Source organism: Mesoplodon bidens, assembly GCF_964165515.1.
Source record: "Mesoplodon bidens genome assembly, chromosome: 14".
NCBI lineage: Eukaryota > Metazoa > Chordata > Mammalia > Artiodactyla > Ziphiidae > Mesoplodon > Mesoplodon bidens.
In genome coordinates, this window is record NC_138170.1 from 68,671,644 (window position 1) to 68,684,336 (window position 12,693).

A 12,693-nucleotide genomic window follows, 5' to 3' on the forward strand; every position below is an offset into this window, starting at 1 on the left:
AAAGTCAAAGTCAGAACGGTCCAGCTAATTTGCCCCCAGATTCCTGACCGTCAGAAACTGTATGAGATAATCAATTTTTACTGTTTTAAGCTGCTACATTTTGGAGTAATTTGTTACACAGCAACAGCCAATATAAAAGCCTTGTTTAACTTTTCTTAGGTCTTCATTGACTAAAAAGAGATGCCCTGTGGCTTCCAAAAAGAAAAAAAAAAATCACATTTACCAAATATATGGATTGGAAAGAGATGGAGGAGTCCAACCTCTAGGCTTACCAGCCTAGGTATACTCAAGGGACTCTGGCCAGGGAGACACAAATTAGCCCGTGAGATGGGCACCACTTTACCAGAAGCTACATTTGATGCCACTTGAGTCTGGAATATAAATCCCCATAAGTAAAGTTCCTCTTGAAATAAAATTCATGAAACTAGTCAAGAAAATACTGATTGAAAAAAAGGGGGACCTTGCTCTAACAGATATCAAAATTTTCTATAAAGTACCAGTAATTAAACAGTTCAATTCTGGCACAGGAATAAATGAAACTAATCAACAGAACAGGGTGTAGCAAGTTCAGAAGCATACTCATGTGTATGAGAATTTAGTATGTAATAAAGATAACATTTCAAATAAGTGGGAGAAAGATAAATTATTCAATAGATTTGTTGAGAAAATGGCTAACCATCTGAAAAAAATTAGATCCATAGCTCACACTATAAGTACAAATTACAGATGCATTAATCTAAATATATACTTTTCTAGCTTACTACAAGAATATATCAGAGAATATTTTTATAATCTTGGGGAAAGGCTTCCAACATATGGTATAAAACCCAGAGGCCATAATGGAAAAGAATAACAAAAAGAACTGATTAAATAAGCATGTAAAATATCTACATAGCAAAAGACACTAAAATGAAGTTAAAAGGCAAACAATAGATTCAGAGAAAATATGTGTAACATGGAAAATAGAGGGTTAAATCCCATACTCCATAAAGAACTTCTACAAATTACAGGAAAAAGAGAAACAATCTATAATGGAATCTGTGGTTTTCACCCCAATATCCATTTCACCCCATTATGTAGCTGCCACATGTGGTTTACATGGGACTGAGTCCAGCTCAACTCCAGGGTTTAAACCAATCAGAATAATCTCATTCTCTTTGGCTCAGGCAACCAAGGCCTAAAATAATCGTGCATGGTATTGCCTTGACCACTGGTATCGATTTAGGGATGGTCTTAGTCAGTCTGACATTCAGGTCTTCTGCCTGGAATTCTGGAACATACATCTTTCCTTCTGAGGCTTGGCATGGCTACAGCAGTTTGCAAACATGATAAAAGCTAGTGTAAAGGTAGAGCTGGTCTCAAAGGAGGACAGAGCTGAAAATTCAGAAAAAAGAAACTAGAGCCTTGATTGAATCATATCTGAAACCCACCTTCCCACTGTGCTTTTCCGTTCTGTGAGTCAACAAATCCCCTTTATTAAGCCAATTTAAGTTTAATTTTCTGTTATTTGCAGCTGAAAGGCTCCTTCCTGAAACATGACCAAAAGGAAAAATGAGCAAATGAGCAATTCACAGAAGAAAAAAATGTCAAATAAATAAAAATTTAAATGTTCAACCTCACTAACAATAAAAATTTTTTTAAATTAAAACAAGGTCATTTTGGGGTTATTAAGTGGCAAAAATTAAAAATATGGTTAGCACACAATTCTAGTGAGAACGGATCTATTTAAGCACTTCCATATACAGTTGATAAAAGTATAACTGGTAAAGCCTTTTTGGAAGGCAATTTTTATCTCTCTCTCAGATTCTGAATTGTGAATTTCTGAGCCTAGTAATTCTTCTTATTGGTCTTTAAGCAACAGAAATATTCAAGTTGTATATGTAGCAATCATAGATCTCTAGCCAATAGAAATACTCAAGATGTAGATGCACATAGCAGGAAATGGTTAAATAAATTATAGTATTACAAACATACCATGGAATACTGTTCAGCAGTTTGTAAAGAAAAATGAAACATAATAACATACATGTATATACTGACATGGAAAGATGTCCACAACATATATTAAATGAAAAAGCAGGCTGCAGAATAATATATACATAGTAAGACTCCATTTTATGACAGAAAGAGATGAAAATCCATAAAGATGAATCTATATATGGAAGAGATAAAGAGGGACTTTCATTTTACATTCTTCTGTCTTCTTAAAATTTTTTTTACAATGAGCATCTTATTTTTAATGCACAGTATAATTCTAGTTTTATAGAAAATCTGCATATACTAATATCTTTATAGATAGATAAAAACATAAAAATGCATTTAAAAAGTCCAGAAAAATACACAGCAAATTTTAACAGTAGTTATCTTTGGGTGGTGGAGTTATTGGTATATTTATTTTCTTTAGATTTCCTGTAGTTTCTGGGAAAAAAATTAAATAGAATATACATCCCATCAAAAATTAATAAAAAGTAGAGACAGATTTCAAAAGAAAGAAGGACTAAGCAAAATATGACCTAGTTATTGTCATCTGCTTTAAGCTTTAGGAAATACATTTTGACTCAAGGATTTGGGGAGCCTGGGTAGGCTTGAGTAGGGTGTGAAACTATAGAAAGATGCATGAAGTTGCAGGAACCTAGGAGCAAGTAACATGAAGAAGGGGCTAAACAAGTAATGAAAGCAAGATGGAGTGGCTCTAACAGCTCATTATTACAGTATCATTAAGACACAATCCACAATATCCTTAAGAGCACAAACACTAAAGGCAAACCACCCAATCCAAATCCTGGCTGTACCCTAGTTGTATGACCCTAAGCAAGCTACTTAATTTGCAAAAAGGATTCTTGATGACCTCCAAAGGCCATTTTCTTTCTCTGTTTTAGGAGTAAGATGTAGGTAATTCATCTGTAAGATGAACCTGTGAACTGTAGATAATTAAAGTACCTACTTCATAGGTTGTTGTGAGGTATATATATATATATGGCACTTAGAACAGTGCCTGATACATAGTAAGGGTTATACATGTGTTTGCGATTAATTTTAGTGGGTGATGGTATAAATGTATTTAGTTCCCCTTTATGTAAGACACAGTGAGAAGCATAACATTTCTGCCCTTGATGGAGCTTATGGTTTTGCTCAGAATACAGGAAACAAAAAAATCAAGAGCCAAAAGGGTGACCTGAATCAGGGGATGGCAAACTTCAACCCATGGGCCTCTAGCTAACAACAGATTTTACATTTTTAAAAGGTTGTAGAGCAAAACAAAACAAAGAATATGTGACAGAGATCAATGTGGGTTGTGAAACCTAAACTATTTACTATCTGGCCCTTTACAGAAAAAGTTTGCCACTCTTGATCTAAACAGTAAGTGCTACACCGAATTAGATGCAGAAAGAGCATTATGTCGGCAGGAGGCAAGCTTTGAACTGTAAAAACCTTATGAGATGGAGGGCCTTTGGAGGTCATCAAGAATCCTTTCTGCAAATTAAGAGATCACTGCTCATGCAGTTTCTGCTTAAGGTGTTCACAGTGATGGGGGATTCACTATTTGACCTGAACTTTAAACAGAAACCTCTCTTCTTTCTTTCCACACTCCTCACTTCGGTCTCAACTTCCCTGCCATTTCCCCTTGCCTCTTCCTTCTCCCTCTCCTGCGGAACAGGCAATCTGGTGAACAGTGAGACTTAAATTTATGGCTGAATCCTGGCTCTGCCACCTACCAGAAAATTTACATAATCTCCGAGCCTCCCAAACTTCACCTACAAAATGTAAATAACAATTTTGGGATCGTGAAGATTAAATGAGATGGCAGTGAAAGGGCCTAGAGGGCCCTCAACATTACTTTTTGTAGTCAATCACTCGATTCCAGGACTCAAGCCTATCTTTCCAGCACAAAAGCAGCTTTCAGGCAATGCAGAGCTCTTGACTAGAAGTTAACAGACCTCTAGGCCTATTTCTACCACCTGTGGCCATGGGTAAACTCACTCACCCTGATTCATGGGCTTCACCCATAAAGTGAAGGGGATGATGAATTACCGGATGATCTCCGGGTCCCCTCTGGATTAGAAAATAATCTTGAGCCCTGGATCTCGGAGCGGGACACAGGCATGTCTCAGCTCCTCCCACATTCGAGTCCCGAAAAAGCCACACGACCGAGACCCACCCTCGGTAACATAAAAGGGGTAAACCCTGGGCCCTGTACCGAATCTCTATTGCCGCCGGCCTGGCTTCAGGCAAAGCAGGTGAAACAACAACACTGGAACACAGGCCAGCGCTTTAAACCGACACAAACACAAACCAACAGTTCGTTAACATACGGTGATAAATTAAAAGACACAGGCGACACCGCTGCTCTGAGCTACAGACAGAAGGCTGGGCCAAATTACTGCCCAAATTGCACTGGTACGGGAGACGCCCATTGAGAAACTTCCTTCCGCTCCCTCCAATTCCACTGCCCCAGGTAGAGGAGGCGGCCGCGGGCGTAGTAGGTGGGAAAGGAAGTGCGGACCTCGCCGGGGAAAGGCCAGGCGGAAAGCCGAGCACCCGCGCCTTCTCACCTTAGCTCTCGTGGGGTCAGACTCCTGCTGCCGGCAAGCTTTGGACCCGAGCAACGGGCCCCGACTGGACCAAGGGGCGGGCCCTGCCTAGAAAAGACCCTTCACCCTTCCCACAGGCTGCGCGGGCTTCGCAGGCCTTCCGGGCTGCCCTCCGGCTGCCTGACTGGAAAATCCGGAACTCTGTCCCCCTCTTCCCTGACCTTCCTTCCTCCCTACGGAGAAGGTGTCCTTTCCGCCCGGTTAGCCAGAAGCAAAGGGCGGGGTTAAGGAACCGGCGGCAGTTCTCCATAGCGGTTTTAGTCAGGCAGTACATCGGGCGCCTGGCCAGAGCCAGGCTATGGAAAGAAAAGTCCTCTGCTTGGCTCACCCGACTTGAAGCGCCTTCCACTTTCGTCCTTTGCTGCTCAAGATGGTGGCCTCCCGGGCAGTTGGCAGCCTCAGCCGCTTCACTGCCTCCAGGATGCTCCGCTGCCCAGGTGAGGCCTGGTTGAGGGCGCCCACCAGCCCCGGGCAGAACTCCTACGGAGACCCGAGCCTCCCCGGAGCCTCGTGTCCCCATCGCTGCCACCTCCCTGCCCCGGCCCAGGGTCCCAGCCCTGGATAAGGGGGAGGGATGCTGCTTTGGGATCTGGTCTCTTGTTCCCTGGCGCAGGGACTGACATTTCCTCTCTCATGAGTCCTGCAGCGATTTCGGGCTCCATAAGCCCTAACGTTTCTGAGCCCTGTCCACCCGGTCTGGCACTTTCCGCTGGTCTCCTCTTATTTCATTTAATGATGGCTTTGAGCCTGTTCTTACGAGATTGGGAGGACTAGGAGGACTAGGACAGTCCAGTGCTCCATTGCACCTTGCCTGTAACAAGAGGCATCTTAAAACCTTGTATGAAATTAACCAGCCTTACAAATTACTGCCATTCCCTGCCCCTTTTCCCCAAAACCTTTTCTGTACCTATTACCACACTTCAGTAGGAAGCTCAACTCTTGCAGTTCCAGTAATCCCAGTATGAACGTATAATATATTGATTTTCAAGCAGCAGATTCTGCAATTTGCTAGAAGAAGCATTTTTTTAAAAAAATACGCAGATACCCTCTTTCTTAAGGAGCAAGATGTTAGATAATTTTACAACTATTTCTACCCTTGTTTCTGACGATACCCAGTTAGCTTGCATTAGCTATATTGTCTTTTTGTCTTCAAACTGGCAGTGAAAGAGTTAAAGTGGGTGACTGTGGAAAATCAAGTATTTTCCTTCCATCTCAAATCTTAAGGTGAAATGTGACTTTTTATTGCATGTTGTACTTAATATCGGTTATTTAATTAGAAATATAATTTATAATATGCCTTCCTCCTTCTGAACCCCTGGGGTAATACCGTGTGTTGTTTTTGGAGGAGTGCCTGGAATCTCCCTTTACTGTAAGGGACTAATTTCGAATGATTGAATCTCTTCTGCTTTCTTATTTCGACCAGTGTTTTTAGTCTCCACAGGACTGCTTTGTGTGTGTGTGCGCGCGCGTCAATCATAAGATTACAGAAAACTGAAATGCTGTGAAGACTGGGGAAAGGGATTAAGAAAAAAAGAATCACCCATTCCCTTACTACTCACATACCTACTGTTAGCATTTGGTCATGTGACCTGACAGTTTGTCTATTTTCCACATTTTTGGTTTAACACTTTTAAAAATATCAAATGTGGGCTCCCCCGGTGGCGCAGTGGTTGAGAGTCCGCCTGCCGATGCAGGGGACACAGGTTCGTGCCCCGGTCCGGGAAGATCCCACATGCCGCGGAGCGGCTGGGCCCGTGGGCCATGGCCGCTGAGCCTGTGCGTCCGGAGCCTGTGCTCCGCAACGGGAGAGGCCACAGCAGTGAGAGGCCCACATACCGAAAAAAAAAAAAAAAAATCAAATGTATATTTTTGAGCTTCCCCTCCATTGATTTTGAGGTAATACAATTAAAAGCATTAAATTTGGAGTCTGACTTTTGGGTTTGAATCTAGCTCTGCCTTTTACCCTCTGGTGACCTTGGGCAAGTAATTTCTATGTCTGTTTTCTCATTTATGAAATGGGGAATAATATCACCTTGTGAGCTTTAAAGGAGTTATTTTAGGTGTAAAGCAGTTTTTCGTGGAGTAAGTGCTACTATTAACGTTAATAAACGTTAGCTGTTATAACTCTTCCCTGCCCTGAAGAACTATGATTCTATTGATACAGGTATGAGACTTTTTAAAAGTAATTTTTACATTTTACATGTGATAAAAGGTTACAAGCCTAGTTTTTCTATGTTTTTTATAGAAATATATATACACACATGTGTGTATATATATTTTGCATTGTGTTTTAACCTATAAGAAAATATGGCTTGGGGAGGGAGGGATAAACTGGGAGATTGGGATTGACACATACACACTACCATATATAAAATAGATAACTAATAAGGACCTACTGTATAGCACAGGGAAACTCTACTCAGTACTCTGTAATGACCTATATGGGAATAGAATCTAAAAAAGAGTGGATATATGTATATGTATAGCTGATTCACTTTGCTGTACAGCAGAAACTAACACAACATGGTAAATCAACTATACTCCAATAAAAAATAATTTTTAAAATTAAAAAATATGGCTTATTCTAGCGATTGCTCCTTTAGTAACAATGTATACATTTTGAAAAAAAGTCTAGAAAGTGAATTTAAAATTACCTGCACACCTGGATTTCCATTTAGACTCAACAGACTAACCCTAACCCTAACCCTAACTGAAAGTCTATGCTAAGGCATTGCCAAACATTTAATGAGATTATGACGTTTAATGGTGGATGATTAAAATCTCTTGATGCTGCTTTGTATTTCTTGAAGTTTTAACCCATTCCTGCCTGAGTGCTATAATTCTGAGTATGTCTATCAAATGAAAATCACATCTTGACCAAAATATCTTGTTTAATTCCCACTGTTACTCTCTCCAAATTCCTGATTACCTAAGTGGTAGAATAATTTCACAGGAAATGAATTGGAGGCAAATACTTTAGTAGACGGTGTATGTTTAAATTTGACTCTCACTTCCTTAATCCTGTCCCTTCCCCCAGTACTGAATAGTGAGAAAAGCTGTTGATTGTTACAACCAAAGTAACACTTTCATATTTGAAATTTGTGTTAACATAATCCAGCTCTCTGCACTGCTGTAGTCTTCGATCTTGTAGGTGTCTTATCGAGTTAAATTATTTAAATGATTACAAAGTAGGCCAGAGGTTTCTCTCTCTTTTGCTGGCACAGGAAATATAGGCTAAAGTTCACCCAGCTGCTCTACAGCAGGGGTCCCCAACCCCTGGGGCTGCAGGCCGGTGCCACCTGAACCATCCCCCACCCCACGGCCCCACCGGTCCGTAGAAAAATTTTCTTCCATGAAACCTGTCCCTGGTGCCCAAAAGGTTGGGGACCGCTGCTCTAAAGTAAGCTCTCCTAATTAGGAAGTGAGGAAGGCTGGATTCCAAAAGCAAAGCTACCGAGTACTTCAACTTGATTTAGTTGACTGTGGTTTGAAATTGTTTTCCAGACATGTTTGTACATTTGCTGTTTTTCTCTGTTTCTTGTCTCTATTGATTTAGGAGGTTTTGTGTATGTCTATATGGGGCGGGGGGAAGGTAGATTAGTGGATGAGAGTTTATGGTTTATAAGCTAATGCGCTCAAACCTGTTGTCTCAGATATTTGGTCTTCAGAATTACATCCCACGTCCAAGCCCCTTCACCTGCTCTGTTTTCTTCCCCCCACCCCCCCGTAGGCACTTATCTTCTAACATATTTATTAACATATTTATGTTTCTTGTCTTTTATCTGTCTTTCCACCCCATCTTCTCCCACCCTGCATTCCTGATCAGTTCCTTCTCACTAGTTCAGTTTACCCTGTTCTAGCTAGAATTGCCTATTATCTGGCTCCCCTCCCACAGAATTTCTACTTTATAGGGAAACTCCTTTCTATGCCAGGCCTGTTTTCACCTCCTCCACACAGACAGGGATTTTTGTCTTTCTGTTCACTCTAGGCCACACTAGATTTTTGTTGTGGAATAAATGACTATGAGATGATGTTGGAGGAGATTACAGTTTAGTTGGGGGAAACACCTGCTACAGATGCAGCGATTAGAGAACAAAACAGTGAGTAATAAAGATAAAAATTTGGGCAGGGAAGGCAAAGACCCTTGTAGACAGAATCTCAAGATAAGGCTTTGTGGAGCCATGATACGGATATAAAGAAGGAAGAGTCACAAATACAGATGACACAGATCTCAAATGATGGAAAAGCAAAGGGAAGTATATCATCAGTGAAGTAGAGGCACTGGAGATTGAGGAGATGGCTGGCTTCTCTTATCTTAATTTACTTTGGTGTAGGACTTTGACTTATAGGTACTTTTATAATCATTACATCACTTTTACTCTGTCTTTATAAGAACACTGAAATGCTCTGAGAGACTTGTACATGGTCATACAACTAGTAAATAATAAACTTGATGGTCGAACCAAAGGCTTTGGACTCTCGGGTCCTTTGTCTTTGCACCATGAGGGCTCACTTGGATCGCTTAAAGAAAAAAAAATGCAGACAGAACCAGCGATCACCCCACTCTGGTTCTGGTGCCATCTACAGTTGTTTTTTTTTAAATAGTACGTTGTTTTGCCTTTGAAAGCAGTATAAAGCTGCTTTTTTCTGTGCCTTCGCTTCCCCTCCCTTAAAGAACTGCAGGATAGAGAGAAACATGGAGCCTCTAAAGCCCCTTGATTTTATTTTTCATGACACTGGAAAGTCTGTCTCCATAGAAATGCAAGAGGACCTGGCTGGAGAACATGCTTGAGATATATTTGGAACAACATTATGGATTGCTTTGTAGATTACTTATTTCTTAGTGTATTTGTTTCCTATTGTGGCCCTAAATTTCCACAAACTTAGTGTCTGAAACAATAGAAATTTATTATCTTACAGTTATGGATATCAGAAATGAGTCTCACTGGGTTAAAATCAAAGGTGTTGGTAGGGCTGTGTTCATTCAGGATGCTCTAAGGGAAAATCCATTTCATTGCCTTTTCTAGCTTCCAGAGGCTGCCTGCATTCCTTGACTTCTTCAAAGCCAGCAAAATGAGTTCTCATGCTGCCATCCCTGGTTCTTTTGCCTTTTCTCCTCCTCTGTAATTTCATGGGGTGTACCTGAATAATCCAGGCTAATCACCCTGTATTAAGGTCAGCTAATTAGCCACCTTAATTCCATTTGCAGCCTTTATTTCCCTTTGCCATATAACCTAACATACTCCGTTTCTGGGGACATGGGCATCCTTGAGAGGCCATTCTTCCACCTACCACATTTAGTATCCAGATAATCATTTGACCTGATAATTGAAACAAAAAGATACAGCAGTGCTCACAATAATGGCTTAGAACACTTCGTTTTGTTGTGGTTGTTATAAAGTCTAGCTTTGTTATGTATAGCAGGTACTATGGAAATTCTGTTTTGTAAAATAACTAATTTTGAAATACTTTTTTCTTACAGGTTATATTTGCCGCAACTTTACAAGGTCCTCTGCTTTGCTGAGTAAGTTTAATTTCTCGTTGACATGCTTACATTGCTTTTTATACTTATTTAGCAATAAACATGTTTACAAATAAATTTTCCTTCTCTTTTTAGCCAGAACCCATATTAACTATGGAGTCAAAGGGGACGTAGCAGTTATTCGAATTAACTCACCCAATTCAAAGGTACCTAATTTAACTTGCTGCAGTTTATTTCTACTCACTACATTCATTAATCCAGTCCTGAATGGCAAAGAAATAAATCCACCAATTTGGCAGTAATCTTATCACATGAACTTACAGTTTTGATAGTTGCCCAAGGAATGCAGTTTTCTGCAGCAGAGATCCTTGTTTAAGAATTCCTCCTGGGCTTCCCTGGTGGTGCAGTGGTTGAGAGTCCGCCTGCAGATGCAGGGGACACGGGTTCGTGCCCCGGTCCGGGAAGATCCCACATGCCGCGGAGCGGCTGGGCCCGTGAGCCATGGCTGCTGAGCCTGCACGTCCGGAGCCTGTGCTCCGCAATGGGAGAGGCCACAGCAGTGAGAGGCCCGCGTACCGCAAAAAAAAAAAAAAAAGAATTCCTCCTAGTTGACTTTAGGTGTCAGATGAACATCAAGGATTAATAAAGCTAGCCTTTTGTTACACTGTAGAATGATAAGGTGGTTTATTAGGTAAGAAGCAAAGTATAAACTTTGTTTATAAGAATTAAAACTGACCTACCCATCTTAACTATGAGGTTATTAAATCGGCTTCCTTAACCTGCCTGACATAAGTCATTCATAGTAAGTTGGCTGGGTTAAATGTTGTTAAGTTTCCTACGGGACCTGAATGACTCGGTGCAGTTCATATATTAGAAATCAAGTTCTGTTCAAAGTGGAGCTTCATTTGTTTTTGGCAACTTCAAAAAAGCATGCAGCATTAATCCAGTCTTTTGCCAAGAAGAGCTTTATTGCAGGAGCTCATGCTTTTCCCTCACCTAAAGTTGGTGTAACGATTTCATATTTCAGAAATCTTATTACCAGAGGCCTCAGTGAAGTAGGAGGACCTAGATGTAAGCAATTAACAACTATCACAAATTAAGGAAAGTAAGAGCCAGTCCCCCTCACTAGAGTAAATCTTAGTATTTACTGAGCAATGATTCAACCTTAAGATATTTTTTGTAAGTTGACCATTTTTCCTGAACACAAGAATAACACATGCCTATAGTAGGACATTTTAAAGCAATAAAGAGGAGAATAACAATCATTCATACTCCAAACCCAAAGATAACCGCTTTTAACATTTAATCCAGTTTCAGCAAATAATATTCTAAAAATTAAGATCATATTATATGTCTAATTTTTTTTTTTTTTGTGTGGTACGTGGGCCTCTCATTGTTGTGGCCTCTGCCACTGCAGAGCACAGGCTCCGGACGCGCAAGCTCCGTGTCCATGGCTGACGGGCCCAACCGCTCCGCGGCATGTGGGATCTTCCCGGACCAGGACACGAACCCGTGTCCCCTGCATCGGCAGGCGGACTCTCAACCACTGCGCCACCAGGGAAGCCCTATATGTCTAATTTTGATTTCTTTTTTTCCTTAACATTATACAAACTTTTTCCATGCTGATAAATGTTTGTACACTTAATTATAGCCTACATATGATTGAAACTTAGGAATATGACCTCCTCAGGAATACGAGTTCCTCCTTTAAGTAGAACTATTTTTAGAGGGAGGGGTGCTTACAGTTGGCCAAGGCACCTGAATAGACAGCTGCTGGGTTGTTTGTTTGTTTGTTTCCCTGTCTCTTTCTTTTAACAGTATATTTCTCCTGGATAAACGTATTTCCTATAATCAAAATAGCATTTGATGGTGATTTGCACATCTGTTACTTTGAATTTAAACCCTTAGATTTATATGTATTTCCCTTTGGTAGGTGAATACTCTGGGTCAAGAACTGCATTCAGAGTTCATAGAAGTAATGAATGAAGTCTGGTCTAGCAATCAAATCAGAAGCGTTGTCCTTATCTCATCAAAGCCAGGGTGCTTCATTGCAGGTGCCGATCTCAAGTAAGTTTTAGGAAATTTGAAGTCGTCTTTTATCTTGGCTAATGGTATGTTTTTTTAGGCCTAATCATTTCTCATTTTAAAAGAAGGTAGGGCTTCCCTGGTGGCACAGTGGTTGAGAGTCCGCCTGCCAATGCAGGGGACACGGGTTCGTGCCCCGGTTGGGGAGGATCCCACATGCCGCGGAGCGGCTGGGCCCGTGAGCCATGGCCGCTGGGCCTGCGCATCCGGAGCCTGTGCTCCGCAACGGGAGAGGCCACAACAGTGAGAGGCCCGCGTACTACAAAAAATAATAATAATAAAAATAAATAAATAAAAAATAAAAGAAGGTAGAAGTAAATTTTCTCTGCAAGTTTTTTTAAAGTTATTTTCATGAGTGTAATAAAGTTAATAAAAAAGAGGGACTTGTTGCTTAAACCTTATGAGACTGAATACAGCCTTTCTTTAAAGAAGTTGAAGTAGTAGTTCAAGGATCAATATTTGAGTAGAATGAAAATAAACTAACAATGAGATGCCCTTTTTTTTTCATCCACCAGACCAGCAAACATTTAAAAG

At 40.7% G+C, this 12,693-nt stretch overlaps 2 protein-coding genes across 6 annotated transcripts in view; one reads left to right on the forward strand and one right to left on the reverse strand.

The window, feature by feature from the left end:
- The window catches only part of HADHB (hydroxyacyl-CoA dehydrogenase trifunctional multienzyme complex subunit beta), a 38,046-nt gene extending 33,387 nt beyond the window's left edge, over positions 1-4,659 (reverse strand). The window contains exons 1-2 of one of the 5 annotated variants that reach the window (XM_081254986.1): positions 4,554-4,658; positions 1,431-1,528 (exon numbers count right to left, since the gene is read on the reverse strand). Coding sequence is in view for 2 of the 5 variants with exons in the window: in XM_081254989.1 (XP_081111115.1) it covers positions 3,986-3,995 (10 nt within the window). In the remaining 3 variants the exon portion in view is untranslated. Of the gene's footprint in view, positions 1-1,430; positions 1,529-3,985; positions 4,072-4,553 lie in introns of those variants that run through there. The other 4 variants (XM_081254988.1, XM_081254989.1, XM_081254987.1 and 1 more) reach the window with 4 other exon arrangements.
- Positions 4,660-4,839: 180 nt separating this feature from the next.
- HADHA (hydroxyacyl-CoA dehydrogenase trifunctional multienzyme complex subunit alpha) overlaps positions 4,840-12,693 on the forward strand; it is a 41,843-nt gene continuing 33,989 nt past the window's right edge. The window contains exons 1-4 of the mRNA XM_081254984.1: positions 4,840-5,029; positions 10,075-10,116; positions 10,210-10,280; positions 12,008-12,141. Of these exons, the coding sequence (XP_081111110.1) occupies positions 4,963-5,029; positions 10,075-10,116; positions 10,210-10,280; positions 12,008-12,141 (314 nt within the window). The 5' untranslated portion in view covers positions 4,840-4,962. The remainder of the gene's footprint in view (positions 5,030-10,074; positions 10,117-10,209; positions 10,281-12,007; positions 12,142-12,693) is intronic.